Source organism: Bombus pyrosoma, linkage group LG10, assembly GCF_014825855.1.
Source record: "Bombus pyrosoma isolate SC7728 linkage group LG10, ASM1482585v1, whole genome shotgun sequence".
In the NCBI taxonomy this organism is placed as follows: Eukaryota; Metazoa; Arthropoda; class Insecta; order Hymenoptera; family Apidae; genus Bombus; species Bombus pyrosoma.
In genome coordinates this window covers 3,758,255-3,774,390 of record NC_057779.1, presented here as the reverse complement: position 1 = coordinate 3,774,390, position 16,136 = coordinate 3,758,255, and the positions used below count along the sequence as shown (strand labels likewise).

General features: G+C 31.0%; 6 protein-coding genes across 11 annotated transcripts; 3 read left to right on the top strand and 3 right to left on the bottom strand.

Moving 5' to 3' along the window:
• The first annotated feature begins 418 nt into the window (after positions 1 to 418).
• On the top strand, positions 419 to 3,073 carry LOC122571350 (potassium/sodium hyperpolarization-activated cyclic nucleotide-gated channel 1-like). Of its 3 annotated transcripts, none has more exons than XM_043734986.1 (10): positions 419 to 437; positions 517 to 692; positions 821 to 1,059; positions 1,125 to 1,340; positions 1,438 to 1,600; positions 1,670 to 1,803; positions 1,863 to 2,032; positions 2,114 to 2,319; positions 2,487 to 2,696; positions 2,780 to 3,073. In XM_043734986.1, the coding sequence occupies exons 2-10, from the start codon at positions 642 to 644 to the stop codon at positions 3,065 to 3,067; spliced, it is 1,677 nt and encodes a 558-aa protein (XP_043590921.1). In that variant the 5' UTR covers positions 419 to 437; positions 517 to 641; the 3' UTR covers positions 3,068 to 3,073. The 3 variants fall into 3 exon arrangements, with proteins under 3 accessions (XP_043590921.1, XP_043590920.1, XP_043590919.1); XM_043734985.1 differs by having other exon boundaries at positions 1,863 to 2,050; XM_043734984.1 differs by having other exon boundaries at positions 1,863 to 2,319.
• Positions 3,074 to 3,119: 46 nt separating this feature from the next.
• LOC122571354 lies at positions 3,120 to 4,844 on the bottom strand. 2 transcript variants are annotated; one of them, XM_043734990.1, is made up of 2 exons: positions 4,810 to 4,844; positions 3,120 to 4,378 (listed from the first exon to the last, which is right to left on the bottom strand). In XM_043734990.1, the coding sequence occupies exon 2, from the start codon at positions 4,351 to 4,353 to the stop codon at positions 3,262 to 3,264; it is 1,092 nt and encodes a 363-aa protein (XP_043590925.1). In that variant the 5' UTR covers positions 4,354 to 4,378; positions 4,810 to 4,844; the 3' UTR covers positions 3,120 to 3,261. The 2 variants fall into 2 exon arrangements, with proteins under 2 accessions (XP_043590925.1, XP_043590924.1); XM_043734989.1 differs by lacking the exon at positions 4,810 to 4,844 and adding an exon at positions 4,485 to 4,535.
• Positions 4,845 to 6,223: 1,379 nt separating this feature from the next.
• On the top strand, positions 6,224 to 9,486 carry LOC122571356 (ninjurin-A-like). The gene is made up of 2 exons (XM_043734994.1): positions 6,224 to 6,843; positions 9,347 to 9,486. The coding sequence occupies exons 1-2, from the start codon at positions 6,243 to 6,245 to the stop codon at positions 9,484 to 9,486; spliced, it is 741 nt and encodes a 246-aa protein (XP_043590929.1). The 5' UTR covers positions 6,224 to 6,242.
• On the bottom strand, positions 6,900 to 8,493 carry LOC122571352. The gene is made up of 5 exons (XM_043734988.1): positions 8,353 to 8,493; positions 8,165 to 8,249; positions 7,879 to 8,090; positions 7,467 to 7,808; positions 6,900 to 7,386 (listed from the first exon to the last, which is right to left on the bottom strand). Exons 1-5 carry the CDS (start codon positions 8,470 to 8,472, stop codon positions 7,036 to 7,038), a joined length of 1,110 nt encoding a protein of 369 aa, XP_043590923.1. The 5' UTR covers positions 8,473 to 8,493; the 3' UTR covers positions 6,900 to 7,035.
• On the bottom strand, positions 8,199 to 15,495 carry LOC122571358 (CDC42 small effector protein homolog). 3 transcript variants are annotated; one of them, XM_043734996.1, is made up of 5 exons: positions 15,326 to 15,485; positions 15,168 to 15,259; positions 14,916 to 15,029; positions 14,249 to 14,531; positions 8,199 to 9,543 (listed from the first exon to the last, which is right to left on the bottom strand). In XM_043734996.1, the coding sequence occupies exons 4-5, from the start codon at positions 14,501 to 14,503 to the stop codon at positions 9,499 to 9,501; spliced, it is 300 nt and encodes a 99-aa protein (XP_043590931.1). In that variant the 5' UTR covers positions 14,504 to 14,531; positions 14,916 to 15,029; positions 15,168 to 15,259; positions 15,326 to 15,485; the 3' UTR covers positions 8,199 to 9,498. The 3 variants fall into 3 exon arrangements, with proteins under 3 accessions (XP_043590931.1, XP_043590932.1, XP_043590933.1); XM_043734997.1 differs by lacking the exon at positions 14,916 to 15,029 and having other exon boundaries at positions 15,326 to 15,495; XM_043734998.1 differs by lacking the exon at positions 8,199 to 9,543 and adding an exon at positions 12,889 to 14,172 and having other exon boundaries at positions 15,168 to 15,477.
• LOC122571357 (protein spaetzle-like) lies at positions 9,513 to 12,945 on the top strand. Its single transcript, XM_043734995.1, has 6 exons — positions 9,513 to 9,708; positions 11,142 to 11,208; positions 11,410 to 11,564; positions 11,629 to 11,685; positions 11,815 to 11,918; positions 12,031 to 12,945. The coding sequence occupies exons 1-6, from the start codon at positions 9,655 to 9,657 to the stop codon at positions 12,275 to 12,277; spliced, it is 684 nt and encodes a 227-aa protein (XP_043590930.1). The 5' UTR covers positions 9,513 to 9,654; the 3' UTR covers positions 12,278 to 12,945.
• Positions 15,496 to 16,136: the final 641 nt, after the last annotated feature.

Sequence of the window (16,136 nt, the reverse complement as noted above, 5' to 3'; positions counted from 1 at the left end):
TTGGTGTATTTTATTATATACTGTACTTTATAAAAACAGAAAAAGTGGCGCAATTAATTGGGAACAATTCCAGGTAAACAATAACTAATAATAACAACAACAAAAAAGAAAACGCGTTGCTAAAATCAAAAAGGGAGAACGCAGCGATGTTCTTCACAGAGGGGAGATCTTTTCGTTCGGTTGGCTAAGTGTTAATTTGCCGTTTTATGTTAAATATATCGTGTAACAATCAAATCATTTCTCAAGTGTGTTACAGCTGTTTCGACGATAGTCACGTGCTTTTCTAAAATCACGCAATAGATATAACAGTCCTAATTTGTCATATAATACATAATACTTATTATAAAACCGACTAGACGTTCTTCAACCTTAATTTTGCTTTGATAGCATTTTTATACAATTTTGCGTTCAGTCGACCAAATCTAAATATTATACAAGTAAACTACATTTTTCTATCTATATATTCATTCTGATATTTCTGTAATATAATATTTAATAAAGATAGCGTATTTTTAGATTAAAATATTTACTAATTTCTTTTGATCAATAAGAAGTTTGTAGTTGCGTAACGTATGTAGAAATCATTTCGTTTCACCGTCGACGACATATCTACTGATCTGTCAAAACAACAAATCAGCTGGATGGATTTAATGGCATATGTGCCCCACTTTGCGGAAGCGCCGAGTGTGGAGGTAAATTGATCTCTTTAATAGTCCTCGAGTAATATAATTCAATCATTAATATGACTCTACAAACACAACGCTTCAAATCTATCATTCACTAATATAATACACAACCATCTAATTTTGATATTAAATAGCGTGCTCCGGTTATTCAACATATCTGCGAGCAACCGCAAGAAGAAGATGAAATAAAGAATATTATAAAAGGAAACCGGATTTGGAATAAATTGAATCGTTGGTTTTTAAAGCTACGTATTTTATCTAGGAGACATCCCTTGACTCGCTGGTGCCTTAAAAGTACAACCGCAGTGAATTATGAGATTTCAAGACACCTAAAATCACATCGTTACATGATACATCCGTTTAGTTTATTCAGGTTGTCTTTAAATTCTTTTCTTTTGATAGTTTATATGTACATATTAATGATCCTAATTTTCATAGGATTGTTTGGGAATCGTTAATGATTGTATTTACATTTGTCGCTCTTTTGGTTACTCCAGTGTCCATCACGTTTTTCTTTGGTAGACATACTAACTGGCACGTGATTAACGACACGATAAATATAGTGTTTCTCTGCGATATTGTAATGTGGTTCTTTACTGGATACTATGATTATCGAACGAAAGTCACTGTCCTTGACCCTGTGATAGTAGCGCGGTACTTTCATTTCTAAATGATACTGCTAATCGAACGATGCTATACATTACCACTAATCAATTTTTTTTATCAGTAATCTCAATATATTTTTATATAGGAAATACTTGCAGAGCTATTTCTTCATAGACATCTTGACCGTGTTACCTATAGGACTCATTGATTATATTATACCTAACTCGATGTGGTATTGTACTACATTAAACATGATGAAGATATTGAGAGTTCGCAATATCATCGTTTATTTTAGTAGAGTTCGCGATGTTAGTATATAGTTTGCATTGAAGATCGCGACGAAAGAATAGCTGATTAGAATGATTTCGTAATTTCAGGTGTATAGAATAAGTTTTCAATTGCATAAAATTCTAGAGTCATGCACGGTCGTGATAATATGCATTCATTGGGCTGCTTGTCTACAATATTATGTCCCCATATCTGTAGATACATTAGGCACTTTAAGCAACAAGTTAGTATTTGCAATCCAATAAATTTGTTTTTTTTTATCAATTCTGAGTTTACATTCAGCTCTTGGATCAAGTCATCACATTTTGTAATTAAACGAACGAAAGTACAAAAATACCTCGTGTGCCTGCATCGTTCGATTGTCGCTTGTGCTCGCTCGGCTCACTATTTGGATATGAAAACTCAAGAAGACATTATACTAAACTTGATCCTAACGATCATCGGATTCCTTGGTAACGTATTTTTATTAAGTAAGTATCTCCTATACCAGGTGTTATCTTTAGATTTACAAATTGTAACTGCATTTCTTGCAGCGCAATTCTCTCAACTAATGACAACGTTCAATATAACTATCAAACGTCACCTGAAAATAATACAGCAGTTACAGGAGTACATGCGATACAAGGAGCTCCCACATGCCCTACAACGTCGGCTATTAACTTTCTACCATTACCGCAACAGAAAGAGCTTCGAAAGGAATAAGAAAATAATAAATGAAGTTTCGCCATATTTACGAGAGGTTCATCCATCCTAACAATAATTCGATAAAATTATTTAGAATCAATAATTCTTCATAATATTCTATATATATAGGATATATATATATATATATACATATATATATATATATATATATATATATATACATATAATCAGATATTTTAATAATAAAAATTTACCCTCCAGGAACTCATACTGCATAATTATTTGAGACTGATTAGTAGCGTAAAATTATTCAAGCATCTACCGGAAACTGTAATCGTACAGTTAACTAGTTCATTACACTCCGAGATCTATATGACTGGCGATGAAATCGTCAAAGCTGGTACCCGTGGTGAAGCTTTGTATTTCATTTCATCCGGTACCGTAGCGGTTTACACTGTCGTGGGAAAAGAAGTAACATTAACATTATCGTAGTTCTTTATCGACTATTACTTATCTTTTTCTCATACTTTCTGTTTGTTGTGCGAAACATAAAGGTTTGTCACTTGGAAGACGGAAGTTATTTCGGAGAGATCGCTCTGGTGATGGACACCGAGCATAGAATAGCAACCATAATTGCGGTGGAAACTTGTGAAATCTTTGTACTATATCGCCACGACTTTCAGAGATTCATATCACCGTATCCTGATCTCTTGAACCGGCTGCAAAATGTTGCTCTTGAACACTTAAACGAAAGCCTTCTTCTGGACTCCACGCAGGATTTAGGAATTTCTACCACGCCGCAATATATTAATATAAGTAGCATAAAAAGCAGAAGAATATAGTTATAAATATAAATAAAAGTTAGATATCCATCCCATGATTCAAATATTAAAATCCACATTGATATGTTTAAATTTTACTTTCAATTTTCATTTTAATTTATTACATATATTTTTAAATACTTCACGTAACATAAAGATTCTCATTTTTTTAACAGAATAAAATAGAAAATTTGTCATAATTCATCTTATACAAATTAACAACGATAAATTTTTCGTCTGTACGGATTCCTATATGACTGTTGATAAACTGACATGAGTCTCCAATGTTCTGGAAAATCGGCGTCTCTACATCCATTAACAACACTAAATGGAGAAGCTAAAGTATCGATACAAGAGGACTTTCTAACAAAAGGCGTTTTTAGTTTCGATACCGCTGTCTTGCTTCCGCATTTTTGTTGATTATTTTCAGCCTTATCTGTACCCAATGCCAATCCGACGGCTGATTTAATCAATCTAGGATCTTCACGTGTATTTCTAGTCTGGTCTTTGCAGGCAATGCACTTCCTGAAATATCCTGCTGTTGGTCGTTCATCAACTTGAACCTGCTTTGAAATTTTTATTCCGTTCAAGTCATTACAAAGACTATCACTGCAGTATTTCACACTTTTATAATCCCCTTTTTTATTTCCGTTTTTTGAGCAATTTGAATCTCCCTCTACTTTACAATGATATCGACAGCAAGTACAACCTTTTTCGTTTCTCGAAATTCTAGAATGAGCGGTGGGTCTAGAAGTATGTTGGACAAGAGAAAATATAGCTGGCGCGAGTCCACCTTCTGAGCCATCGATATGAGTAGATCTAGGTGGTTCATAAACTGGATTTATTGGAGTTTCCCAACAAATAGCTAGATCCATCTTCGTCTTGGGCTCCTTGCAGCCTAAAACTGGTCCATAATGCTTAGTCAAGCTCATGAAACGATCTTCGATTTCATGCTTACAACATTTACAGCATTTCTTCGACGAGATTCCATTACAACATTCTTCTGGTTTTACATCTTTGAAAACGGAGTCGTTGACTTTATCAGGAAGGGGTTGGTGTTCCAAATTCTCTGCATGAAGCTTCTTCGCTATAGCAAATTGATCGTAACAGGCTAATCGGTTCTCTGGCAGTGGTTCTGGAAGATCTTCCTTAACGCATCTTTTTCTGGAAGCGTTTAACACATTCTTGTTCAATGAAGATATTCTTAAATTTCCCGAAACGTATCGTGGCTGGCAACATGCGTGGGACTCGTTTTCCCAACTGGTTAATTTTCCCGAACAGTGAGTGCAACACTTCTGAGTCTTCATATTTATCGGTCTTCATTTCCTCGTTCTTTTCGGATAAATCAATCCATAAAAGATATACAAATGGAACGTAATTTTTTAGATTGAAGATAAGTACTACTAAATTATTTACTTGAAAAATATAAATAAAATACTTCTTGAATTTTTTGTTAGATCTTGAAAATCTGATTTGCCAAGTGTATATCTACCAGTTTCCGTGTCCAGCTTGAACCAATGACTGTAGGAATGCTACTTCCTACCTGAGAGTTAACGACGATGGTTGTTTGCTTGACAACGTGATAGCTCGATAATCACGATGCTCTACATATATAGTTATACGAAGCTAATCTTAGATCCGAATAATTTTAGAATTTATATAATATTTCGAGAATGAATCTTTGAATCGGAGACGGGTTTAAGGATAATTAAGAAATTATTCAATTATATTATCTAATTATGATTTCTAGGCATGAAACTTACTTAAGTATTTTAAGCTTAGGATGTCCTAATAATTGTCTATGTTGATTCTCGGAAAGACGACGATCATATAGATAGATTATTTTACATAAAATAAAACGTCTGAGTCGCCTGTATGTTAGATGGATTCACGCGACCAGAAAAGTTCCTCAAATCGTCTGCAATTCCTCGTATCGTTGCACAATACAGATGAGTACGTGTCTCTTAACAAATTCGTTGTGCTTCGAATTGGAAATCACCAGTTACGATGGGGAAATACGGTGAATCTGTTTTATATCGTTCATTACCCAGGATTACTGATTTGGAACTTTATCGTTCGTTTCCGCGTACATCAAATATCATTCTTTTTCGACGAAATCAGTGAACATGAAAATACAATTTGAAAATTTGTTTTCATACGTATTTTTAAAATAGGATCCACGTACATTACTAACTTGAAATAATAAAGTTTACATTATTGCTAGGATATTGTTAGAAATTTGTTTACATTTTACATTCTCGTGTTTCTCTGACTTCGCAAACAAAATTTACATATTATTTATAGCCGCACATCGATGATCTCGTAAGATCCCATTGGAGCAATGCCATTCCCCTTCTACTGCAGAAGTCTTGACATAAAGCGTCAGAACGCGTCAGAACGCGTCTTTAAATGTGGCTAGAAAAGCACGTGGTAGTTGCAGTTAACATGTAAACTCTAAACCACTTCTTTTTACTCGTCCATATACCTAAATTATTTAAAAAGGAAATTTAATATAGTCGAAGAAATAACTACATGTGATATATTGTAGAAGCATATTGAAACTTAGTTATTTTCAATAAAAATAGAAGTGATCATTGATTTTATTCTACTTTCAACTTACTTCTAAGAATTGTTTAAAGACTCTACATAGCACAGCAAAGTGAATCGATCCAGCGTAAAGAAACAGTACAATTAAATGATTGGTATCAGTAAACAGTAGCCTTGAAACACAAATGGTAAATCCAAGGGAAATACGACGTATGACATCACAACAACGGACATGAATCAGCTTGTTCTCATCTAGTGAATGAACAGAAGCATTGTATTAAAACGTTTCAGTCAAGTTTAAAAGTGTTGTCAGTCCAAGCCCTTGTGACACACGAGAACTTATTATTTAAACGAAAGAAACGCAACGCGAGATACAAGGAACGTACATCGTATGATATTCAAGAGAGGTAGATAATATAAGCCACAGACTCTTGTGTTTGCAATTCTAATTCGTGTCTGATTTATTTTATCCTGTTACATTTTAAAAGAAAATAGTATTATCAGGAAACGAGGAAACCAAAAGGAAGAAGGTGCTTTTAGAACTTCCATGAGACTTGTTGGAGGTGATTATCTCTTCTCGTTGTTATTTGAAACACGTTGAAGATATTGACAGTGGTTGAACGAACGTATTATTTTCTGCAAGTTAAATATGGCTGAACCAAGAGATAAAAGTGATGAAATGATTATTTATATGGATAAGATTGGCGATAAAGAACGATTGACAGAACCATTGACTTATAAACCTTTAGCGCCGAAGACTATATCGCGTTCCGGTTCCATGCTCGAGACAGACAATATAAACAATCCACGACCGACGTCCGGCCCAGAAATCGATGACCTAGAACCGACAGGAAGTTTTCCAACAGGATTTGATCCTCGGATAGGAATTGATGATGGTCTCCTGCCAAGTGAACCAGGGGTATCAGAAACCCCAAGAACTCCATTTTTACCATCGCCATCTATGCCGCCTATTCAGCCGATACCTGACGTGAATATCTATCAGCACAAGAAAACGCTCGCACAAGGAATGATGGATCTGGCTCTTTTGTCTGCTAATGCAAATCAGTTGCGTTATGTTCTACAAACTGACGGGGGGCATCCGTATTATTATCCATCATTGGTGCTAATTGGCAGCAGTCTAATATTACAAATTGCAGTGGGAATAGGATTAATTTGGAATAGTAGATACGACGTTAATGATAATGCTCAAATGTGCAAGGCTAATCGGGCTAATAATTGGACAGTGATCGGTATATTTCTAGTAACAATTTTTAATGTCTTCATTTCGTCATTCGGCGTTGTTGATCAAGTATCAGTAATGCCTATAGTATCTAGAATTGATAGTGAAAATGAAAATTAATGACGAATGACTGCGCGTATCATTATTTTATACCATAAATTTAAGATATTTAAATGATAAAAAGGTATTGAGATTTATTTTACTATAAAAATGAGACTTCAACACAGTGGGGGATTGACTGTAATATTTCTTTTAGTTTCTCAGAAAGTTCCTCTTTCCTTTTGTCTAAATCTTCTGTTTTTTTGGTCAGGTCACTAGAAATTTCCACTAGCCACCTTTCTATTTCTGTGTTATTACCTTGGACCTTTAATAAACGCGAAATGCATTTGGGTTCATAATCTTGAGAATTAATAGTTTCTTCTTTAGATGATAAAGTTTCAAGCTTTTCTTCAGTTACAGAACATAACAAAGAAATAAACTTTGAAACTTCATTCCAATCTATACCTCCAAAGCTGGTGTTCAGTGATTTATTATGTTCTTGAACTACTGTTACCTGTAATTTTTATTTCTGGTATTGTATTCTATTTTATAGGATAAAATATGTGAATATAATATCAAATTTCTTCTATTTACCATCCATTCAAAAAATATATGTTTCTTTTTAGACCACTTCATATGTATATCTAATAAACTAGCAATAGTTGATAATTCTTTTATATATTTTTTGTCTTCATTGGAAAGTGCATTTTTATTGGTAGCTGAGATACGTTTTACCAGTGCTGTCTCTGATACACTTAGATGTGGAAGACCACAAACTTTAACACTCGCAGTATGAATTTTGCTTATTAACTTAGTCTTCTCAGAAATCAGTTCAGATATCTCTTTTATATTATAATTTACTTTACCATTTAAGTACAATATATTATTTATCTGTGCACTGAATGTCTCTGGTATATTATACTGTATTTCCTTCTTCTAAAGGTTAATTAAGTTATAAATATACCTTTTACTTGATATTTTCATTTATTCATATTCAATTAATTACCTGTACGCTATTCAACCGTGAACATTCTCTTCCTAGCACACTATTAGACAGATTTATGTGAGTGATAACACTTAGAATATCTTGTGTTCCAAGAAGCCATGCAAATGCTAATAATAATGGTCTGTTATTTTTACTACTCTCGCTTAAAGCATAAAACTCTATTGCAGGGTATTGTAAATACGCAAAACACAATTTGGTAGCCCATATTGTATCTAAAAGAAAGATTAATCTTGTAAATACTAGCATCAATTAAAAAGCTCTGAAAGAAAGAACTAACAAAATTTACCATATTTTTGAAAATCAATTTTAATTTGTTTTTCTTTTACAGCATAATAGCTTAAGACATTCAGTGCTGTCCAAAACGTTCTAGTCTAATACAGAAAAGATTATATATTAGAAATCCTTATTTCATGGATGTTAAAACGTGTAGCGTTATTCATAGAAAGGTTATGTGATATCGTGCATAATACTCACGACATTTTCTGCCGCGCTATTAAATTTTGCCAGCCTAAAATATTCAGGTTTCATCACAATATTGATTGAAAAATTTAAATGCTGACATAATAGAGACAAAACACTCTTTATATCAGACATTATTGTAATTTAAATTGAGCTAATATTTCACGTGTACAGACTTACTTGATTTCACGCACGTTTTTTATACTGTCAAACCGTTCCAAAAACCGTTTTATCTATTCAAATAAATCCAGTTTCAATGAAAGCTAATTCTCTTTGTTACATAGAATTCTAATATATCCTAAAATTTCGGTGTTATTTAAACGTTTCAGTGAAATTTCGTGTATTGCATTTATAATTCTCGAAATATGTATACCTGCTATTGTTCCCTAATACGGTCTTCGCATTACAAAACTTTTGATCCCTAGCGGCAAATACAGGTATCTTCCGATTTAAATTTAGAGGATAATAAATATGAATAATAGCTAGGCTCAGGTTAGAATACGGTATTTCATTTTACATTAACAGTTACTATTTGTTCTGGTTTATTTACATATACGTAATTATTTTTCCTTCGAAGTTTCTTATCCTTTACTTATTTCTAAACCATTTATCCTAATTTATATTTATTCTGATTAATTCTTCAAGTACTATCAAAACTTGCATGTATACAGCAAAATCTCAGTAGTATTGTTTATTAACGATAGATATTTTATTTTAATGGAAATTAAAAGGAGAAAATCAATATTAACATTCAAACTAAGATATTAATTTGGCGCACAATAAGAATGAAAGCATAGAATATGAAAGAAATGAAATATAAAGAAAAATATATATGAAAAATATTATGCACAAATAAGATTATAGGCGAAGAAAATTATATATAACCAAAATTAAATGTTATACAATTGTTACACATTAATATACAAAATAAATAACTATTGTCTGCTTATGACGAAACACATTGTATACCTGATGTTACTGTTATACAAATATTTATGATGCATCGCAGATGTCTCTTGCCCCATTACCTGGAGTACTAATTGTAAGAAACTACAATTACAAGCCATTGCCGTGACTAAAACTCTACCTGGTACGCAAGGAACAGGTCAATTGTGTACGATCAGTCGAACGTATAAGATCGCCGAGTAATCAGCTGAAGTTTCAGTCTTGTTGTCGAAGTCGCCGTAGACGCGTGTGATTTGTGTCCTACGAACAGTTAACGAACAAAATCAATAAACAGATACAGTGTTTCTAAATATTTTCCGAATAAAACAGTGCGAATTTTGTGATTTATTAAATATTAAAAATATTAGAAAGATGACCTCGAAAATCTTCATACTCACTGAACTTTGTTTTTTAATAACGCTACTGGTAAGAAATCAGTTTTTTTTAAATAAATGTACAATGTGATAGAAATTTGGATATAGTTTTGAGTAATTCAGATTATCTAAATATTAAGACCAAAATTATTATTCACGGGTATTTCGTTGCCGCGAACAACTTGTTGAAACTATAACTGATTTCATTTTGTAAACGATGGACGTTCAGTTTTAATTTTCCTTTCGTTGTTAATAGGATTAAATTATTCTGTAAATAATAATCCATCCGCAATATCTAAAAGAGATTATTTAGTCAGAAAAAAGTTACTGTAAGATAAATCAAAATGTGATCATCTCGTGTAGAATTATTCTTTTTCTGAATGTTAAATTCGTTCTGAAACAATATTTGAAATTAACATTTACTATATTTACGTAATTCGCGGTTTGTTGTCGTGTAACAGAATCTTAGGAGTCAGGATAAACTTAGATGAAGTCAAATTATATCAGCCTTCTGTTACTTCTGAGCTGATGAACTGTGATAAAAGAGTATCTTTTTAAGAAATATATCTCTCTATTTTTATTTAATATTTAGTATATCTATTTATAAATTAACAGTTAGCTATACAGAATGAGATTAGAGAAAAAGATGTAAAGACATTAATTTTAATTTTTATATATTTGTCATAAATATTTAATATCTTTTTAATTCGACGTTTACAATTCACGAAATTTGATAACATATTACTTGTTATAGGAGAAATATATTTTCTTACCATTCAACACTTACTTCTTGAATATAATAAATTATCATATTTCTTGGTGCCTGTTTAAGAATAATTCATGCCGAATAAACTGGTAAATACCGGTATAAAATTAAATATTAATTTGGCAAAATAAATTCTTAATATCGCCGGTGTATTTTTAAAATTTTTCGAGGTTTCGTTATTATTGAAAGTTCAAGTTTGCTATTGCTCATTCATTTATGAAACTACATCTTTTATCTCTTTTTTCATTTCTTTAGATCGAGTTTCATTCTTTTGCATCGGGTCTGTAAAAGCCTTTATAAATTCTGTACATATTGAGAAATACATAGTCGAAGCATTATTGATTACGACTCATTTATTCTATCTTGAAATGTCTTATTTAATAAGGAAAGAACAAAAAGATATTAAAGCTAAGATAAAAAAGAGAGAGATAGAGTAATCTACAAGGAAAAGATTTTCTTATTCCTGGAATTAGTTAATCAAACATAAGAGTAAATAAAAGTTTATATGGTTAACATTGATAAAAATAATAATATAATAAGTAATACTATTTTAAGAAATAATGGAACTTTTAAGAGAATAACATTTTCCCGATAAGGCATTTATCACGATGCGTCTGTAATTTCGATTAATTTTACTGAAACACGCAATATTTATATTATTTTTAGAAGATGATTGTTAAACTTAACTATCTTTTTACATTTATTGTTACTTTTTACAGATGCCACAAAATATTTTCGTAGAATCAAGAAACATTCACCGAATTAAATTGGCAAATCAACACAAAGGTATGATTGTAAACCATAATTGGCGACAATTTTAAAATAATGACTTTTGAGAAAGATGTTGAAAAGCATGTATATACTCAAAGCATAAAGTAGTCATCCAGTAGTCAATCATTATTATAATTGAAGAAATTAATGTTTAATCTTTAGTAAATTATATTTTTTATATTTTATTAAATCATTCATAACGTGGCATTCTATTAGATGACATGATTGTATTTCCTGGAGAAAAGAGACATGTGCCCCCCGCTTGCGAAGGATCCACCTATTGTGAGAACGTAGACTCTTATCCCGAAGATATAGTAAATAGGGCGCTTCAAATAAACGAAAGTCTTAAATATCTTTCTAGTGTAGATGGAGTAAGTACAATGCAATATTTTTCAATACTCAAAGACCTTTCAAACAATTTTTGTACGATTTTAGGTTGATATAGGACAGAGGTTCATGCCAAACGATGAACTATCCCTTTGCGTAGCTGATGTAAGTACTTATGTATAAACAATAAAAAATATGTCATCTTTTTTTGTTATAAAAATGGATATAATACAATTGAATATAAAAATGGTAAACTTTTCATTTCTACTATTTCTAATTTCATTACTATTCAAGGAACAAGTTATATATCCTCAATCAGCGGAGAACAAAGACAATGAATGGAAATTCATCGTGAATCAAAAAAATTTCCAACAGGGCGTACGGATTGAGAAGTGTAGGTAAGTATACCGTAAAATATCATAATAGAATTATTTTCTACAATTTTCTAAAAGATATAAAAATGTTATATTTTACAAGAAAATAGTATAAATATTTTTGTATGGTTTACAGAACGGAGGGCGCCAGCTGTAGCGTGATAAGTGGATTTGCTGCAGGTTACGAAACAAGTTGCAAGCAAAAATTCATTTTTAGAGAATTGTTATCAATATCGGAAAACGGTAGTGTTGCTCAAGATACTTTCCGATTCCCAGTGAGTTGTTGTTGTTTTGCAACACTCACTGGAAATCTACTTACAAGAATGGGTATAGAGCAGCAAAGTCAAATTACATCTACTACAGCACCTAATAAACATAGATGAATAAATTGAAAAATATTTTACTATACTATAGTTTTGACATAATATGCATAGGCATATAAATACATATACATATATATGTATATGTATATATATGTGTGAATATGTAAAGAAAATATAAAACAACTCATGTAAGATAAGTTTATCAGCTTATTGTTAGCTGTTGGATCTAAACTTATAAGAAATTAAAATACTCTTAGGCATTTTTCCGATCATCCACATTTTATGGATACTCGAAAACTAATTTAAAAGAACAGCGTATTGATATATGTACATATCTAAACATTTAAAGTACAATTTATCTAAATGTGTTTATACTTCCTTTCTTATAATTATACATTTTTTACGATTGTAAGAAGTTTTTTAGTAGGAATTAAACGATTTTATATTATATGATACTATTTGATATGTTAGTGACATTGATAATGTGATTCTTAGTTTAAGAATATTGTTTCTTATGTACTCATTTACCAGTTATATCTTACATAAATCAAAGATTATAATGTTTATATTTTTTATGAAAAATATGTAATACAAAGAAAATGAAACAATATACTCGACAAAAACATATGGAAAATATATGTATATTTACATCCAAAAGATCCACTTTGTTCTAATTTGTCAATACGCGAGTTTATTCTTACATATTAAATACAGTACTTACAATTTTATTCTATTCATTATTTTTTCGCAAAATTTTCTACAAGTGATCCAATGTTTATATATTATGAATTAAACATTCTTTTTATCTAAATTTCGAAGACATAAATAATTCGTGATGTACAGAGGATAAAGATGTATTCAAGAAATTACATGTACGTTTAAATTAAGAATATTTTTCTGAGTTATCTATCAAATTTATAGATCTACATTGGTCATTGGGAGAATTTCTTTAAAACCCCCTGTTTCCTTTTCTTTCACATTGGTCTATGGTTATATTCTCGAGAGATCACAATTTGTAATTTTAAAATATAAGAAACAATGATTAGCATAATTCATGAGGTTTAATAGAATGGTTATAGACTAGGCAAATACATACAAATCATTTTCTCAATTTTTGACACATCTATGTTCCGAAAATTACCTAATATAGGTTTATACACCCTATTCAAGGATGAATACAGAAGTAGGAAAAATGGGCCGTGCTTTGTGAACATGAACGTTCACCATATATACTCTAAAAATATCTATCGATTAGTCAGCACAGGTGAGCTATGCAGAATACATTCTTTTCTTTTTACAAAAACACTACCTAGTAACACGGAGTACTTACATTCGCACTTGCAATTATAAGAACAGTATCTAATACTTATTAATGAGAAATCTACTATTATAAAAGTTCTTCTCATATCCAAAAAACAAGTAAATATGATTAACATGTAATATAAAAGTTATTATGTTATTACATTACCATTTACATTAACAAACATCGATTTTCTTTTAATGGAAGTATAATTGTAAGTAAAAAATGCACCTGGAAGAAGTTGTGTACAATATGGCAGTTTCTGTTTCTATTAGGTATCCAGTCTTTACTATGTATAAAATTGGAGATTCAAATAGTATGAAAGTCAAATACTTATTTACAATTAAAATATTAATTTCAATTGCGAAATTATCTCTGCATGAATGAGAGTAACTTTTAGTGTAATATACTTAAGATACATCAAAAAATAAAAATGATTTGCAACATTGTGTGTTTACAAAGCTTTTGTTTGTGTTAATCTTAAACATATTCAAACTATTTTCTTTGAGCACATTCTGAAAATATAATGTAACGGCATGTATGTTCACCCTCATACAAAGATCATAAATGTCAAAAATTAGTCATTTTTTTTAGTCATGTCAGAAGATTATTTGCAGAACAATCTGAAACTGCTTTATAATTGTTTTCAACATGCCTGAAATGAAAATAATTGATATTTTGTTAAAAACTTATACTTTCTTATAGTATTTTAATGTATATTCCTGATGTACCTTGACACTGTATGCATTGTCATAGCCTCCTTTCATTTGCATTTGTGCCTGAATATTTGACAATTGTGCATTGCTCATATCGAGATCTCCACTACTAATATGTCCAGTATGCCTAAAGTTTGTAGGTACTCCTATCATGCTACGATCTATCCTTAACCTCTGATGTGACCTCTGTCTTCCATTCCGTGTCCTTGGTCCTTGTTGCATCAAACAACAGGTAAAGCACTGTACCCAAAGTTCTCCACTGCCAGCCATTGTTTGCTTCAATTACGTGCTTTGAAATCTAGGACATATTTTGAAAAATACAAATAAATATGTGTATTATAAATATATATGTGTATACATATAAAAATATACATTATGAATATGTAGTTAGCATATACAAATTTTCTTATTGCATATATACAAACAATTATATATATATATATATATATATATATTTGAGTAAGTCTGGAAACAAATAATTAACATTAAAATTATAAATTAAAATTTAGATCAAATAATTATCAAGCAACACAATATAAAATTTAATTTCTGCTTTTTTCCAAAAATGGTTATTATTTGAAACAATTTTTATGCATCAAATTGATAAATTGTCTTTATCATTACGTGAATGAGTCAGACAAAAACGAAAGAGTATAGATTAATAAGAAGTTCGTGCACTTACAAAGTCGTCAAGTAATCGTACTGTCGTTCGGTCTAACCTTCGTGATGGCTCGAGACTCAAAGGCAGAGAGAAGCAAAACAAACATTCCCTTTTGATCGATGAGTTTACATGTGTCTGCAAAGGACATTGAGGCTATTTGTATATTTATACGACATAAACATAAACTAAGACCTATGGAACAATGTTAAGTATTTGCGCGAGGAATAAACAGTTGACTCCGTGGGAGAACAAAGAGTAATGAATAAGACGTACCGGTTTATAAGATGTAGACTTTCGTATTAATTTCCACAAGGCACGTAGATCTGCGTCCTTCTTTCCACTTCTAATCAATTCATGGAACTATCCTAAAAGGATTGTTTTTCACTACATGTTTTATTAACATATTTCGAAGAGGACATAACAGCAATTACTTTATCGGTCTTTTTTCTGAAATAATCCAAATGATGTTCAAAACAATTTCGGGTTGGTTAAATATAAAATACGAATGTCAATGTGATCAACGGTGGTATAGAGAGTTATACTATACCACAGAGGAAATAAGAATGGTCACGCTTATGATTCTGGTTGTTCCCGGGCTAGTGCTGCACCATGCGGTCAAGTGTTGAGTTCAATTAAAGTTAGCACGCACAAGAACCTATATAATTAGGGATCTGCCCTGTTTGGTTGCAATTTAGCATATATAAGAACCTATGTATTTAAGCTTAAAGTTAGGGATCTGCCTTGTTTGGTTACACACTAGCATATACAAGAACCTATTTAATTGTACAGTTCTACAGAAAAGTTCATATCTACTTTTCTATCCGAGATAGACAAGTATAAGTATAGACAAGTAAAATAACAAAATAATTACTACTCATAGCAATATTATATATATAAATACTTTACATAACAAATAGCCTAAAAATACCAAACTTTAATATTGCATAATTTTTTAACCAGTATAATGGATTCTTGAACTTTAAATCCTAATTCGAAGACTAAATAATTATATCTAAATAAATAAATAATTATATTATAAGAAATAAGGGTGTACTTTTAACTCTGCTTTATATGTATAATCGTTCAAAGATATAGTAAACAATTAATTTCTCTTTCTTAGGAAACTTAGAATTAGTTTCATTATTGTGCGATTTTGTCATTCTTATACTTGTCTATCTCGGATAGAAAAAGAGATATGAACTTTTCCGCAGAATCGTACAATTAAATAGGCTCTTGTAGCGT

Excerpts from the sequence above, each read along its gene's own strand:
- LOC122571357 (XM_043734995.1), top strand. The coding sequence starts at position 9,655 with ATGACCTCGAAAATCTTCATACTCACTGAACTTTGTTTTTTAATAACG. Across the intron at positions 11,209-11,409 it reads ATTGGCAAATCAACACAAAG|ATGACATGATTGTATTTCCT; the intron begins GTATGATTGTAA and ends GCATTCTATTAG. Across the intron at positions 11,686-11,814 it reads TATCCCTTTGCGTAGCTGAT|GAACAAGTTATATATCCTCA; the intron begins GTAAGTACTTAT and ends TTACTATTCAAG.
- LOC122571350 (XM_043734984.1), top strand. The coding sequence starts at position 642 with ATGGATTTAATGGCATATGTGCCCCACTTTGCGGAAGCGCCGAGTGTG. Across the intron at positions 693-820 it reads CGGAAGCGCCGAGTGTGGAG|CGTGCTCCGGTTATTCAACA; the intron begins GTAAATTGATCT and ends GATATTAAATAG. Across the intron at positions 2,697-2,779 it reads ACACTGTCGTGGGAAAAGAA|GTTTGTCACTTGGAAGACGG; the intron begins GTAACATTAACA and ends CGAAACATAAAG.
- LOC122571356 (XM_043734994.1), top strand. The coding sequence starts at position 6,243 with ATGGCTGAACCAAGAGATAAAAGTGATGAAATGATTATTTATATGGAT. Across the intron at positions 6,844-9,346 it reads TAATAATTGGACAGTGATCG|ATGTCTCTTGCCCCATTACC; the intron begins GTATATTTCTAG and ends GATGCATCGCAG.
- LOC122571352 (XM_043734988.1), bottom strand. The coding sequence starts at position 8,472 with ATGTCTGATATAAAGAGTGTTTTGTCTCTATTATGTCAGCATTTAAAT. Across the intron at positions 7,809-7,878 it reads CACGGTTGAATAGCGTACAG|AAGAAGGAAATACAGTATAA; the intron begins GTAATTAATTGA and ends ATTAACCTTTAG. Across the intron at positions 7,387-7,466 it reads ATATATTTTTTGAATGGATG|GTAACAGTAGTTCAAGAACA; the intron begins GTAAATAGAAGA and ends TAAAAATTACAG.
- LOC122571354 (XM_043734990.1), bottom strand. The coding sequence starts at position 4,353 with ATGAAGACTCAGAAGTGTTGCACTCACTGTTCGGGAAAATTAACCAGT.
- LOC122571358 (XM_043734997.1), bottom strand. The coding sequence starts at position 14,503 with ATGGCTGGCAGTGGAGAACTTTGGGTACAGTGCTTTACCTGTTGTTTG. Across the intron at positions 9,544-14,248 it reads ACAATGCATACAGTGTCAAG|GACACAAATCACACGCGTCT; the intron begins GTACATCAGGAA and ends AACTGTTCGTAG.